The 15,983-nt window shown below is 39.9% G+C and overlaps 1 protein-coding gene across 1 annotated transcript; it reads left to right on the top strand.

Annotated features, from left to right (window-relative positions):
* Positions 1 to 1,323: 1,323 nt before the first annotated feature.
* Positions 1,324 to 13,061, top strand: atp6v0ca (ATPase H+ transporting V0 subunit ca). Its single transcript, XM_064988911.1, has 3 exons — positions 1,324 to 1,584; positions 11,419 to 11,602; positions 11,957 to 13,061. Exons 1-3 carry the CDS (start codon positions 1,512 to 1,514, stop codon positions 12,159 to 12,161), a joined length of 462 nt encoding a protein of 153 aa, XP_064844983.1. The 5' UTR covers positions 1,324 to 1,511; the 3' UTR covers positions 12,162 to 13,061.
* The last annotated feature ends 2,922 nt before the right edge of the window (positions 13,062 to 15,983 follow it).

The following is a 15,983-nucleotide window of genomic DNA, read 5'->3' as shown; positions in this document are numbered from 1 at the left end:
TTGCTAGGAGATCACAACAGATAGATCTCAGTATTCAACGTTTGTCTAGAGGCCTCCAATACCATCCACGAGGGGCAACATGAGCACGTATTAATTTCTGCTTAATTTTTATGTTTTAACAACCTTAACTTATCCTTTCCCGCGGCTCAACTTACCCCATACCTAGACACCACTTGGCACAACTTGAATGAATTCTGATTATTTCCATGGATACACAGCATCCTAAAATATACTCTATGTAGATATCTTTGTTCGAGAGAATAATATATTTCCCTTGACGGAGTGATGCTGAATGTAGAAGTGTCTAAACTTACCCCACTCTCCCCTACCTACTTTCATGTCACCCATAGACATGTATCCCTCAGAAGGGTCTTTCTATGGAAGCCTTCACCCTGTGTGTGCGGCTGGCCCCCGAGCTGGTACAGGCAGCCGTGAGATCATCCTGTTCACCTACCGTACAGAGTACTATGACAGCCTCAACGTGTGGAGAAAGGCTGACGGCACCTACGGTCTGTGCATGAGTGAGGCCGGGCGACCAGTTCTAGGAAGGTGGTTGGTGGTTCCAAACTTCTTCATTTTGAGAATGATGGAGGTTATTGTGTTGTTGGGGACCTTGAATGCTGCAGAAATGTTAAATAAGGTATTTGTGTTTTATTTGCTCAAATGTATAAAAACATTTTTATCTTTGTCATTATGGGCTATTGTGTGTAGGTTGCTGATTTAAAAAAAAAATATATATATTTTAAAATAAGGCTGTAACGTAACAAAATGTGGAAAAAGTCAAGGGGTCTGAATACTTTCCGAAGGCACTCTGTGTCCTTCAATCGATTACTTTAAAATCACACACAGACGAAGTCGCTCATGGCAGCCTGCAGTACCTCGGTCGGCCTTCAATTTGATATACTCAAATAAGACGGGGCAGCACTGAGCTAGCCTGCAACGTCACTTCCTAAAGTAGCTCAAACTGTGCATGCGATGAATCCAAAAACTTCTCCATTTAGCAAGATGGTGACACGCTGACGATACTTCATGATCTTCAGATGCGCCACTGAGCATTCTCATAGTAAACAATGGGGCAGGCATGAACCAGACAGGCATGAATAGAACATAGACAGCCTTCAGCGGACCATACCACTATTACGATAAAATTAGGGATATCATCTAATTTATTTGATGATTAAATTATATACCTTTCTTGGCAACAAATTATATTATTTTAATTCTTACGTGAACGAAATGGACATGAAATGACACGCAGGATGTTTTGGATACCCCTACATTGACATAATGGGACATGCCCAGTGGACTGATCATGTGACATTTTCCATGTCGCCATTTTCTACCGCTCCACCACTGTTCCTGTGAAGAGGTGGATTCTTCGACTGTCGTCCTTGTGGTGCATGAAAGGGTCTTGCAATTGACAGTGTTGAGAATCGACAGAAACATTTACGTTTAAAAGAAAGGAAATACACGGTTGCGCGCTTTCTCTGTCAGTAGCTTTTTCTGTAAGAATGTCGTCAGAAAGCCCCGAATACTCCCCGTTCTTCGCAGTGATGGGAGCCTCTGCGGCTATGGTCTTCAGCGGTAACGTTAACTAATCACAACACCCTCGTTCTATCATGTCTCATATGCCTTTTTCAATCATAAAGTGTGTGTGTGTTTTTTTTTACACTCGCCCGAAATGTCTACTACTAAGGAATTTTGTGTTGAATATAGAGCGGGCAAGTCAAAAAAGCCTAGAGGATGCGGTTGCATGTTAGATAACTGATGTGAGAGACCGTGGTGGTTCTAGACCATTAATTTTAATCTCGGGGGGGAGGACATTAGACGTTATTTTTTTGTCATATCGTTTTCTTCACACAAAATACCATGTTCATAATCTTCATCGTTGCCACTGTCTAATAACTGATTTTAAAAAAGAACAATAGCAAAAATGTGTTATTTAAAAATGATTTCATACTCCACAATTAGGGGGGCCACAAGGGGGTCCAAAATTGCCTTGAGATTTCTATCGTAACATGTGAGGTTGCCATTGACGTAACAAGCTGGCCAATTTCTATGGATACAGTTTGATGTAGGTATTTATGTGTTAACTAATAGTTCAATGGAGACATTCGATACATTAAATAATGACGTTTGGCGCGTGGGGTTGGTCATCATGTCGACTAGCAGCAAGATGCCTAACTTTAACTAGCTTGCTCACCTAGGCTCCTCATCCACAGATAGACCAATGCGCCATATGTTTCACCGGATGTATACATCTGAAGCATACAGTTATAATTTCCTCTCACAACCAAATATGGTGATTAAAAAATATATTTTAAATACATTTTATTTAACCTGCACTTTATCAGGTAGTCAAACTTGGACCAATGTCTATTTTACAGATGAGCCCAGAATTACAGGAATTACATATCAATATAAATACAAAATGCATGCCGAAAGAACATGGTCATAAAATAACACATTCATCAGTAATAAGGTCATCAATCAGCCTTTTGAATTGCACCATAACATCAAATTTTAAGAACATTTTGAGGATTGTTTCACAAATATGATCATATCAAATTTGACAACATGTGTTGTCACCTTACAGTGAAATGTTTACTTACAAGCCCTTAACCTTTCTAGTGGAACCCCTCGACAACATTCCGCTGAAAAGGCAGTGCGTGAAATTCAAAAATATTTTGTAGAAATATGTAACTTTCACACATTTAATTAACAAGTCCAATACATCAAATGAAAGATAAACATCTACCCATCGTGTCAGATTTCAAAAATGCTTTACAGCTAAAGCACAACATATGATTGTTAGATCACCTCCAAGTCAAACACAGCAATTTTTCCAGATAAAGATAGGAGTCACATAAAGCAGAAATATAGATCAAATTAATCACTAACCTTTGATCTTCATCAGATGACACTCATAGGACATTGTGTTACACAATACATGTATGGTTTGTTCGATATTGTGCATGTTTATATCCAAAAATCTGTTTACTTTGAAAGTTTGATTCCATAACATCCTGTGATTTTGCAGAAATACTCATAATAAACATTGATAAAATATACTAGTGTTATTCACAGAATTAAAGAGACTTCTCCTTAACCTGTTACATCTATGGGGGCGCTATTTCATTTTTGGATAAAAAGACATGCCCGTTTTAAGAACAATATTTTGTCACAAAAAGATGCTTGACTATGCATATAATTGATAGCTTTGGAAAGAAAACACTCTGACGTTTCCAGAACTGCAAATATATTGTCTGTGAGTGCCCCAGAACAGATGCAACAGGCAAAACCAAGATGAAACTTCAACCCGGAAATGAGTAGGATTTGAGGCTCTGTTTTTCATTGTCTCCTTATATGGCTGTGAATGAGCAAGGAATGAGCCTGCCCGATCTATCGTTTCCCCAAGGTGTCTGCAGCATTGTGACGTATTTGTAGGCATATCATTGGAAGATTGACCATAAGAGACTACATTTGCCGGGTGTCCGCCCGGTGTCCTCCGTCGAAATTGGTGCGTCATTTTCAACTGCACGTCTTTTTCCAAGCGATTCACCGGAGAAAGGAGACTACCACGATCAATGAAGAGATATGTGAAAAACACATTGAGGATTGATTCTAAACAGCGTTTGCCGTGTTTCAGTCGATATTATGGAGTTAATTTGGAAAACAGTTCGCCGTTTTGATGACTGAATTTTCGTTTTTTTTGGGTACCCAAACGTGATGTACAAAACGGAGCGATTTCTCCTACACAAAGAATCTTTCAGGAAAAACTGAACATTTGCTATGTAACTAAGAGTCTCCTCATTGAAAACATCCGAAGTTCTTCAAAGGTAAATGATTTTATTTGAATCCTTTTCTGTTTTTTGTGCAAATGTTGCCCGCTAAATGCTACGCTAAATGCTACGCTAGCTAACACAAATGCTTGTTTTGCTATGGTTCGAAAGCATATTTTGAAAATCTGAGATGACAGTGTTGTTAAGAAAAGGCTAAGCTTGAGAGCTAGCACATTCATTTCATTTGCGATTTTCATAAATAGTTAACGTTACGTTATTTTAATGAGCTTGAGGCTATAACTGGATACAGGTTTTTTTCATAGCCAAACGTAAACAAAACGGAGCGATTTGTCCTACACAAATAATATTTTTTTGAAAAACTGAACATTTGCTATCTAACTGAGAGTCTCCTCATTGAAAACATCTGAAGTTCTTCAAAGGTAAATGATTTTATTTGAATGATTTTCTTGTTTTTGTGAAAATGTTGCTGGCTGAATTCTAGGCTTATAGCTATGCTAGCTATCAACACTCTTACACAAATGCTTGTTTAACTATGGTTCGAAAGCATATTTTGAAAATCTGAGATGACAGTGTTGTTAACCTCTTGAAACTCCCCATCCCGGATCCGGGATTGTGACTAAGCCTCAGGCTCATTAGCATAACGCAACGTTAACGATTTCTGAAAATCGCAAATAAAATTAAAATAATGCGTTTGCTCTCAAGCTTAGCCTTTTCTTAACAACACTGTCATCTCAGATTTTCAAAATATGCTTTTGAACCATAGAAATTGACTAATTTGTGTAAGAGTATGCTAAGCTAGCATAGCATTTTGTGTAGCATGTAGCACGCAACATTTTCACAAAAGCCAGATAACCAAATAAATAAAATCATTTACCTTTGAAGAGCTTCTGATGTTTTCAATGAGGAGACTCCCAGCCACATACCAGATGCGCAGTGTTTCCTGAAAGCGTCTGTGTGTAGGAGAAATCGTTCCGTTTTCTACATTGCGCCTGGCTACCGAAACGAACCGAAAATGCAGTCACCTACAACGTGAAACTTTTTCCGGATTAACTACATAATATCGACCGAAACATGGCAAACGTTGTTTGGAATCAATCCTCAAGGTGTTTTTTCACATATCTCTTCATTGACATGCAGTTCGTGGAAGCTTGCTTCTCTCTCTGTGCCCCATGGAAAGATACTGGCAGGTGACTTTTGCGCACCAATTTCGGCGCAGGACACCGGGCGGACACGTGGTAAATGTGGTCTCTTATGGTCAATCTTCCAATGATCTGCCTACAAATACGTCACAATGCTGCAGACACCTTGGGGAAACGACAGAAAGGGCAGACTCATTCCTCTTGCGTTCACAGCCATATAAGGAGATCATGAAAGACAGAGCCTCAAAAATCCTTGTCATTTCCTGGATGCCAAGTCATCTTGGTTTTGCCTGAAGCTCACGTTAAAGGGCACGCACAGAGAAGATATTTGTATTTCTGGACACGTCAGAGTGTTTTCTTTCGAACAGTAGCAATTATATGCATAGTCGAGCATCTTTTTGTGACAAAATATCTTGTTTAAAACGGGAACGTTTTTCTTCCAAAAATGAAATAGCGCCACCATAGGTGTAAGAGGTTAACAAAAGTCTAAGCTTGAGAGCAAATATATTTATTTCATTTCATTTGCGATTTTCATGAATAGTTAATGTTGCGTTATGCTAATGAGCTTGAGGCTATAAATAGAATCCCGGATCCGGGATTGCTCGACGCAAGAAGTTAATGCAACCGCTGTGTCAGATTCTTTTTAAACTTTACGGAAAAAGCATAATCTGAGAGCGGTGCTCAGAACCCAAAACAGCTAGAGGAATATCCGCCATTTTGGAATCAGCAAAGTTAGAAACAACACCATAAATATTCACTTACCTTTGATCTTCATCAGAAGGCACTCCCAGGAATCCCAGTTCGACAAGAAGTGACTGATCTGTTCCATAAAGTTCCATCATTTATGTCCAAGTAGCCACTTGTTATTAGCGTGTTCAGCCCAGTAATCCATCTTCATGAGGCACAGGCACTTCATCCAGACAAAAACTTTAATATGCATATTCTAGCATCTTGTCCTGACAAAATAGCCCGTTTACTTTGGGAATGTTATTTTTCCAAAAATGAAAATAGTGCCCCCTAGATTCAACAGGTTAATGGATTTTGCCTTTCAGTTGTCTCGCTGAAATGTTCTTACTCTTTCAAATGACTGCACGACTTGTTGACTCCTCGATCCACACAGCAGACATTGTGGGCTAGGTTAGGAATGCTGTGTTGCAAGTGTAGCGCAACATTTTACGTGGCATCATTACGTCATGTACCTACGTTATATAGGTATCCACATCAGCCTCGACATCGGCGGTAAACAAGACATCGGGCCGATACCTATGTTGGTATATTTAGCTAATATCGGACAATTCCGATATGTTCACCAATATATCGTTCCCTAGTGGAAAGTCCCTGGCCGCCGTTAAGCTTGAGTCATATGACTGCGGGTGAATGACTGGTTCTGGCGAGTGGGTCAAAGCCAGTGTGAATGGGGCTTTCAAGGCAACTGGGAGCTCAAAGTTCCCAAATCATGACATCAGTAATCTTCACGTTGGAAAGTCGGAGCTCTAGAAAGATGCCAGAGTTTCTGACTTGGATGAACGTTCCAATATATATATTTTTTATGAGTTCACATTTGTCTTGAGTGCTCGGAAGTCTGAGATATCAGAGTTCAGTTGTTTTGAACGTGGCAGAAGGGCAACGTTATAAACCATCTTTGGTGTTGTTGTATACAGAGGCCATTTTTGGTTAATGCTACAATGTTCCATCGCTGACCTTGGAAAATAAAGTGTTGTAGATTTACATTTGAGTCATTTAGCAGACACTTTTATTCAGAGCGACTTACAGTAGAGTGCATACATTTTTGTACTTTTCACAAAGTCTGCTGCCTCAGTGTCTAGATATTTTTGTCAGATGTTACTATGGAATACTGAAGTATAATTACAAGCATTTCATACGTGTAAAAGGCTTTTAATGACAATTACATGAAGTTGATGCAAAGAGTCATTATTTGCAGTGTTGACCCCTCTTTTTCAAGACTTCTGCAATCTGCCCTGGCATGCTGTCAATTAAATTCTGGGCCACATCCTGTCTGATGGCAGCCCATTCTCGCATAATCAATGCTTGCAGTTTGTCAGAATTTGTGGGTTTTTGTTTGTCCACCTGCTTCTTGAGGATTGACCACAAGTTCTCAATGGGATTAAGGTCTGGGAAGTTTCCTGGCCATGGACCCAAAATATCGATGTTTTGTTCCCACTTAGTTATAGTTTTTGCCTTATGGCAAGGTGCTCCATCATGCTGGAAAATGCATTGTTCGTCACCAAACTGTTCCTGGATGGTTGGGAGAAGTTGCTCTTGGAGGATGTGTTGGTACCATTCTTTATTCATGGCTGTGTTCTTAGGACAAAATTGTGAGTGAGCCCACTCCCTTGGCTGAGAAGCAACCCCACACATGAATTGTCTCAGGATGCTTTACTGTTAGCATGACACAGGACTGATGGTAGCACTCACCTTGTCTTCTCCGGACAAGCTTTTTTCCGGATGCCCCAAACAACCGTAAAGGTGATTCATCAGAGATAGTGACCTTACCCCAGTCCTCAGCAATCCAATCCCTGTACCTTTTGCAAAATATCAGTCTGTCCCTTATGTTTTTCCTGGAGAGAAGTGGTTTATTTGCTGCCCTTCTTGACACCAGGCCATCCTCCAAAAGTCTTCGCCTCACTGTGCGTGCAGATTAGAGGTCGGCCGATTATGATTTTTCAACGCCGATACAGATTATTGGAGGACCAAAAAAGCCGATACCGATTGATCAGCCGATTTTATTTTAATTTTTAAAATTTGTAATAATGACAATTACAACAATACTGAATTAACACTTATGTTAACTTAATATAAAACATCAATAAAATAAATTTAGCCTCAAATAATGAAACATGTTCAATTTGGTTTAAATAGTGCAAAAACAGTGTTGGAGAAGAAAGTAATATGTGCAATTAACATATGTGCCATGTAAAAAAGCTAACGTTTAAGTTCCTTGCTCAGAACATGAGAACATATGAAAGTTGGTTCCTTTTAACATGAGACTTCAATATTCCAAGGTAAGAGGTTTTAGGTTGTAGTTAATATGGTATTTATAGGACTATTTCTCTCTATACCATTTGTATTTCATATACCTTTGACTATTGGATGTTCTTATAGGCATTATAATATTGCCAGTGTAACAGTATAGCTTCCGTCCCTCTCCTCGCTCCTCCCTGGGCTCGAACCAGCAACACAACGACAACAGCCACCATCGAAGCAGCGTTACCCATGCAGAGCAAGGGGAACAACTACTAGAAGGCTCAGAGTGAGTTACGTTTGAAACGCTATTAGCACGCGCTAACTAGCTAGCCATTTCACTTCGGTTAGACCAGCCTCATCTCGGGAGTTTGATAGGCTTGAAGTCATAAACAGCGCAATGCTTGACGCACAACGAAGAGCTGCTTGCAAAACGCACGAAAGTGCTGTTTGAATGAATGTTTACACGCCTACTTCTGCCCACCACCGCTCAGTTCGATACTTAGATTCTTGTATGCTTAGTCAGATTATTTGCAACGCAGGACACGCTAGATAATATCTAGTAATATCATCAACCATGTGTAGTTAACTGGTGATTATAATTGTTTTTTATAAGATAAGTTTAATGCTAGCTAGCAACTTACCTTGGCTTACTGCATTCGCGTAACAGGCAGTCTCCTTGTGGAGTGCAACGAGAGAGAGGCAGGTCATTATTGCGTTGGACTAGTTAACTGTAAGGTTGCAAGATTGGATCCCCCGAGCTGACAAGGTGAACATCTGTCGTTCTGCCCCTGAACGAGGCAGTTAACCTTCCGTTCCTAGGCCGTCATTGAAAATAAGAATGTGTTCTTAACTGACTTGCCTTGTTAAATAAAAGGTGTTACAAAAATATTTAAATTTAAAAAAAATCGGCCAACTCGGTGTCCAAAAATACCGATTTCCGATTGTTATGAGAACTTGAAATCGGCCTTTCCAATTAATCGGTCGACCTCCAATGTGAAGAGCTGAGTTGAAAGATTTGTTTTTAGAAGCGTTGCGCACACAGGCATAAAAGTTTATCTAATTTACTTAAAACAAAACTCTTCTGAAGGGAGACTTTGTCTTTTTGTGGCTATTTACACAGAACAAAAATATAAATGCAACATGCAATATGTTTGTCCCATGTTTCATGAGATGAAATACAAGATCCCAGAAATGTTCCATATGCACAAAAAGCTTGTTTCTCTCAAATTTTGGGCACAAATGTGTTTGTCATTTATAAGTCTTTGCTAGGTAAGGCCCTGCTTTGTCTCAACTTACTCACCATAGCACGCGCTCCAGCAGGTATATTTCACTGGTCATCCCCAAAGCCAACACTACATTTGGCCACCTTTCCTTCCAGTTCTCTGCTGCCAATGACTGGAACGAATTGCAAAAATCACTGAAGCTCAAGAGTCATATGTCCCCCTCTAACTTTAAGCATCAGCTGTCAGAGCAGCTCACTGATCACTGTACCTGTATACAGCCAATCTGTAAATAGCACACCCAACTACCTCATCACCATATTATTACTTACCCTTTTGCTCTTTTGTACCCCAGTATCTCTACTTGCACATCATCATCTGCACATCTATCACTCCAGTGTTAATGCTAAATTGTAATTATTTCACCTCTATGGCCTATTTATTGCCTACCTCCCTACTCTTCTACATTTGCATACACTGTACATAGATTTTTTATTTTTCTCTATTGTTATTGACTGTACGTTTGTAACTTGTTTTTACTGCTGATTTCCTTTTACAAGATAAAGCACTGCTTTGCTTTATCTTGGCCAGGTAGCAGTTGTAAATGAGAACTAGTTCTCAACTGGCCTACCTGGTTAGATAAAGGTGAAAAAATAAATGTCCCTGTTAGTGAGAGGCCACTTTTGTCACACAACACAATGCCACAGATGTCTCCGGTTTAATTGAATGTTAATTTCTCTACCATAATAGTTTTTTTTTTAATCCCCAATTTCGTGATATCCGATTACAATCTTGTCTCATCGCTGCAACTCCCTAACGGGCTCGGGAGAGGCAAAGGTCGAGTCATACGTCCTCCGAAATATGACCTGCCAAACTGCGCTCCTTAACAGCCGCCAGCTTAACCCGGAAGCCAGCTGCACCAATGTGCCGGAGGAAACACTGTTCAATTGATGACAGAAGTCAGGCTGCATGCGCCTGGCCCGCCACAAGGAGTAGCTAGAGCACGATGAGCAAAGTAAAGTCTCCACTAACCTGAACGATGCCGGGCCAATTGTGCGCCTCATTATGGGACACCCGGTCATGGCCGGTTGTGACACTGCCTGGGTAAGAACCCGGGCCTATATTGGCGCTTCAAGCAGTGCCACTCGGAAGGCCACTGAGGAGTATTTCTGTCTGTATTAAAGCACATTTGTGGGGGAAAACTCATTCTGACTGGCTGGGCCTGGCGACCAAGTGGGTGGGTCTATGCCCTCTGAGGCGCCCCTGCCCAGTCATGTGAAATCTGTATATTAGAGCCTAATGAATTTATTTCAATTGACTGATTTCCTTCTATGAACTGTAACTCAGTAAAATCTTTGAAGTTGTTACGTTTATTTTTGTTCAGTTTACCTCTTTCCCATGCCTCTTAAGACGATGCTCCTTTTTAAATGTTTTTCCTTAAATCCTCGCTGAAAGAACAGACCAGGTGAAAGCCATCCTAATGATGAGCTGAATTGTTTACCTGTCAAGTCTTTGGCAATCAGTACAGTTGAAGGGGAGAAAATGACTGATTTTTAAGCTATTAAGCTAGCCATATAGGCTCTCAAGAATTTGGGAACCTTTGCAATCACAGATGGGTGTGAGCCTCAGAGTTAAAGGGATAGTTTGGGATGTTGGCAAGGAAGCCCTTTATCTACTTCCCCAAAGTCAGATGAACTTGTGGATACCATTTTTATGTCTGCATTCAGTTTGAAGGGAGTTGTTAACTAGCGTTAGACTTAACATTAGTTACCAATTATGCTATGGGAACAGTCATTGCACTAACGCTAGTTAGCGTTGGCTCGCGACTGTACCTATAACTTCCTTCATACTGGATGCAGAGACATAAAAATGGTATCCACATGTAAATCTGACTCTGAGGAAGTAAATAAAGGGCTTTGCCAAAATCCCAAACTATCCCTTTAATCGCACACAAACTCCTGAAACCATTGTGATGGGCATTACCATTTTGCTAATGCATTTGTTGATCTATTGAGTTTTCCTCATAGATTTCAGTTTTTCCTAGAGCATTGAAAGGGAGGCTTACCTGTGACAAACGGGCTTTGATCAATAAGCTCACACTGTACTGTCAACTCCATTGCTTTTAATACCCCCACGCTCTATAACAATGTAATCTCTGGTTCTCATGATTTTTTTTTTTTCATGTTTCAAGTGTGTTCTGTTGACCAACAAGGATGGTCTTGGAATTAATTCTGTGTTTTTGAAATCCGAAATTCTCCTTCTCTCCTCCAGCATTGGGGGCGGCCTATGGCACGGCTAAGAGCGGAACGGGCATCGCTGCCATGTCGGTGATGCGGCCGGAGCTCATCATGAAGTCCATCATTCCTGTGGTCATGGCGGGTATCATCGCCATCTACGGGCTGGTGGTGGCGGTGCTCATCGCCAACAACATTTCAGAGAAAGTCACCCTCTACAAGTAAGAGCTTAGACATTGCAGATGCTAGTTACCCATTCTCAAGTCTACCGCTAGGGACTGCGTGTCTGAAACGATCTGATTTGTAGTAATATGGTATTGGCTCCACTTGATAGTGGTGGATTTTTCACTATTGTTTTTTTTAGAAGTGTTTTAGTGATGTACTACATCTGTAAACTGATGGTCTGCCATCTCTTTGGGATGCTATGATTGCAATTGTTTTGAATAAATCTTCCTCTCTTTCCCTCCCCATCTCTTTATCCATCTCTCCCAACCATCCATCTCTCCCATCTTTCCATCTCTCCTCACTTTTTCTACCCTCTCCATCTTTCTCTATCCCTCACCTCTCTCCTGTAGGAGTTTCCTCCACCTGGGTGCTGGGCTGAGTGTGGGGCTGAGTGGGCTGGCGGCTGGTTTCGCCATCGGCATTGTGGGCGATGCAGGTGTTCGGGGCACGGCCCAGCAGCCCAGGCTCTTCGTGGGCATGATCCTCATCCTGATCTTTGCAGAGGTCCTGGGGCTCTATGGTCTTATTGTGGCTCTCATCCTCTCCACAAAATAGAGAGCAAAGTCCATCTGTCCGTCCGTGTACGTCGAGTCAACGCTACGTCATCCATTCAATATATAAACATCTAAGAAATAAAGAACAAATTGGAGAGCATGCCGTTACGCCTGGTTCCAAATCAACTCCCTTTCGCCACTTATTTCCTAGTGACACTACTGAGTCCTTTGTAGATCTAATAGGTTTGAATAAGTGTTAGCAATATGGTAATGGTAAAGCCACAAACCTACCTACATTGCTTATTCATGCCTGTCAGATCTACGAGGGAGGCATCTTGGGGTGTTAAGGGCTGTGTCCCAAATGGCACCATATTCTCTACATAGTGCACTATTGACCAGAGTTATATGGGCTATAGTGCTCTGGTCAAAAGTAGTCCACTCAATAGGGAATAGGGTGCGATTTGGGACACGGCGTGGGGTTGATTTGAGATTGGGCGTGAAGCGAAAAGCGTCTCCTATTCCAGTCGTGTCTCTCTTCCTGTACAGTCGTCCTTGAGTCCACTAGCCAAACCCTTATAAATACACTTTGTAAATGTAGTGACGCTTTCGTTCTGTGTGTGCTTGAGTATTGGTTTACCTCCTTCCTCCCAATTTCCTCTCATTTGTCTGCTAAATGGCTTTTATTATTATTGTTCCTTTGTTTGTTTTTTCTTTAAATGTCCGAAGAACGGACTGTTGGACAAATCATTTTATTTTTCTGGGGACCATTTTCACATTAAAGGACCTAACTAATATGAGGACATGGATAACAATTTTTTTGGTTTGGTAGTTTTTTTCACTAATTATTTATGAAGATTTTGAAATGTTAATAAAACTGTGTTATTGAGTTCCCAATGAGATGGAGAGGTGTGTGTGTGTATATATATATTATCTCTATCTAATAAATATCTGTATAGCTAGATTAATTGCACTGCGGGTAATTGTTCTAAGGGCTTTGAGTTCTTCTGGATGCATGTATCCAGTGGAGACTGTCTCTGATGTGCAGATGTTGGAGTGGGACTTAACTGTTTATGGTGGCTGGCATGTAAAAGTGTGTGTGGCGTGTGTGTCTGTTAACTCTAAGACATCATTCTCATTTGTACTGTTGACCTGGGGTGTAATCAATATTCCAAATGAAAACTAGACAGATTCTATTGGACAGATTCAGGTAGGTCCCCCGTTTGATTCGTAAATTGTTTCCATTGCAAGATGAAATGAGTAAACCCCAGCCATGTGGTTGCAGTTACTCACTGGCGGGCCTCGTCTGTCTAATATCCAATTAAATCTCAACCACATCTTTTGTTGCATTATTTAATGATTTTCTAAAACAATGTCAGAATGGAAGAATAGCTCTATCCATTTGCACTTTATCCATTCTGTTCTCGTACTCAACCTGGAAGCAGCACAGGGTTAATTGCGTTCACCATCTTTACATCTATACAACTGCTCTATAGTTGGGGAAAAAAATCCACGTCACGGCAGTTGCATGACAATACAAGTGTCTAATCATTGTTGCGGCTAGGGTTTGACAATGTGTTTTATGTCAGTGTCCTGAAAGTAAATCATGATCGTGAAAGACAGAATAATGAGCCAGAAATTGCACCGGATGTATAAATGTGAAGCATTTCCGATCACTACTAAACGTGGTAATGAGAAGGTGTAGCGAGATTGATTTTGGCCGAAATTCTTCAAATTTTCTCATTGATGAAACATTTGATCTCCATACAGTTTTCTGTTTCCAAAACTAAAATATGTAAGAGTGGACTGCGTTTTGCAGGCTTGACCCTTTTCAAGTTTCAAAAAATTGGTTTAGGAGTGCAAAGGCGAATCGAGTTGTTGCACACGCGCAACGGATAAATTGAAATACATGCTAGAACGCGCCAGTAGGATTTCACTAGCAGATGCTTGGCTCTGCCCATCTCTTTGCTTGTTCCGCTCACTCGGATTAATTTATTCCCATTGGACACGACAGGCTCGGGTCTATCTTGACGTAGCTATAAAAAATATTAGGTATGAAGTTGGGCAGAAACTGAAAGGGCTTGTGAGGAAAAATGTTATTGCAAGAACTGGGAGCTCTTTAAATTTGAGGTGTCCAAATACCTTAGAAAATATGGTAGTAATCTTGCTAAAACCAGAAGAGCTGAGGAGGAAAAGGTGATCATTAAGATAACTTCCTTTCTCAGAGGTCCCCAGCTGACCTCTCGGGGAGGAGAAGATGGAACTAATTGAGTTACAAAATAAATAATATATAGATAATATATAGAAATTAAAAGCAGACGGAGCCTTTATTAGATCGAGGAAAAAATGGATTGAGGAGGGAGAACAGAATTCATCCTATTTCTTTAGACTTGAGAAATTTCACTCTAAAAATAACACTATCCATAAATTAAACATTGAAGGTTTTATTACAGATTACCAAAAATGAATCTTTAAATACTGTAGCAATTTTTACAGAAAATTGTATAGCTCTACTTACTGTCAGGAATCCACAGATATATTTTTTAACTCACTGAATAATGTTCACTCTATCAGTGATATAGAATCTTAAGTGTGATGAACCCATCAAAGTTGAAGAGATTGTAGAGTCTATCAATCATCTAAAGAAAAATAAATCACCAGGTGTTGATGGAATTACATCAGAATTTTACAAATTATTTTCTGAACAAGGTGCTCCCTTCCTTTTTGAAGTCTTTTTAGAGAGTATTAAAAACAATGTTCTCCCTCTTACAATGAGTCAGGGGTTAATAACACTGATACCTAAGCATAAAAAGAAGTGCTGCTCATCGATAACTGGCGTTCAATTGTCTTTTAATAATGACTGTAAGATTACTACTTTCAACAAGAATTAAAGTCCTGGATGCAATCATTGATGAAACACAGTCTGGCTTCATGAAGAACAGACATATTTTTTAACAATGTCAGACTAGTATTAGACATACTTGACTACTCAGACCTAATAACTGAGGATAGCTTCATATTATTTTTTAGAGTTTTATAAAGCATTTGACACAGTAGAGCATCAGTTTCTCTTCCACTCCTTTGAGAGACTTGGCTTTGGGGATTTTTTTCTGTAAGGCTATTAAGACTCTATGCAAATGTTAACAGCTCTATCAAATTGAAATATGGCACCTCACCTAGATTTGAGTTAAAGAAAGGAATTAGGCAAGGTTGTCCTATCTCTCAGTACCTGTTTTTATTAATCACGCAACTTCGTGCAAATTCTTTAAATAATAGTCCTGTAGAAGGTATTTCCATAGCTGGTAAAGAAATTACTATAAGCCATGGCTGATGATACTACACTATTTCTGAAAGACGCTAACCAAATTCCCATATCGATCAATGTGATTACAATCCTTTTCCGAAGCGTCTGGTCTATATTTTAACATTAATAAATGTGAACTCTTAGCTGTCAAAGATTGTGTGACACCTTCATATTATGGTATTCCAGTAAAAGAAGAACTTACATATTTAGGCATAACCATTACAAAGGATCAAAAGTCTAGAGGCTTACTAAATTTGAACCCTCTTATTAAAAATACCCAGAAGAAGGTAAATCAATGGCTACAGAGGGACTTATCTTTAAAAGGTAGAGTCCTAATAACCAAGGCCGAATGTATCTCTAGACAAACATATGGCGATCTATCTTTATATCTTGACAGTAAAATAAGCAAGGAGATAGACCAGATGCTTTTCAACTTTCTTTGGAGAAACCGTACCCATTACATTAGGAAAACTGTTGTAATGAAAACTTATGAGAATGGTGGACTGAATTTTCTGGACTTTACTACTTTAAATAATAGTTTTAAGATCAATTGGATAAAACAATTCCGAAGAAGACCCACTT

This window comes from Oncorhynchus masou, chromosome 15, assembly GCF_036934945.1.
Source record: "Oncorhynchus masou masou isolate Uvic2021 chromosome 15, UVic_Omas_1.1, whole genome shotgun sequence".
NCBI classification, from domain to species: Eukaryota; Metazoa; Chordata; class Actinopteri; order Salmoniformes; family Salmonidae; genus Oncorhynchus; species Oncorhynchus masou.
Note: the sequence above shows the minus strand (reverse complement) of the source record. Positions and strands in the feature narration are given on the sequence as shown.

Excerpts from the sequence above, each read along its gene's own strand:
- atp6v0ca (XM_064988911.1), top strand. The coding sequence starts at position 1,512 with ATGTCGTCAGAAAGCCCCGAATACTCCCCGTTCTTCGCAGTGATGGGA. Across the intron at positions 1,585-11,418 it reads TGCGGCTATGGTCTTCAGCG|CATTGGGGGCGGCCTATGGC; the intron begins GTAACGTTAACT and ends TCTCTCCTCCAG. Across the intron at positions 11,603-11,956 it reads GAGAAAGTCACCCTCTACAA|GAGTTTCCTCCACCTGGGTG; the intron begins GTAAGAGCTTAG and ends TCTCTCCTGTAG.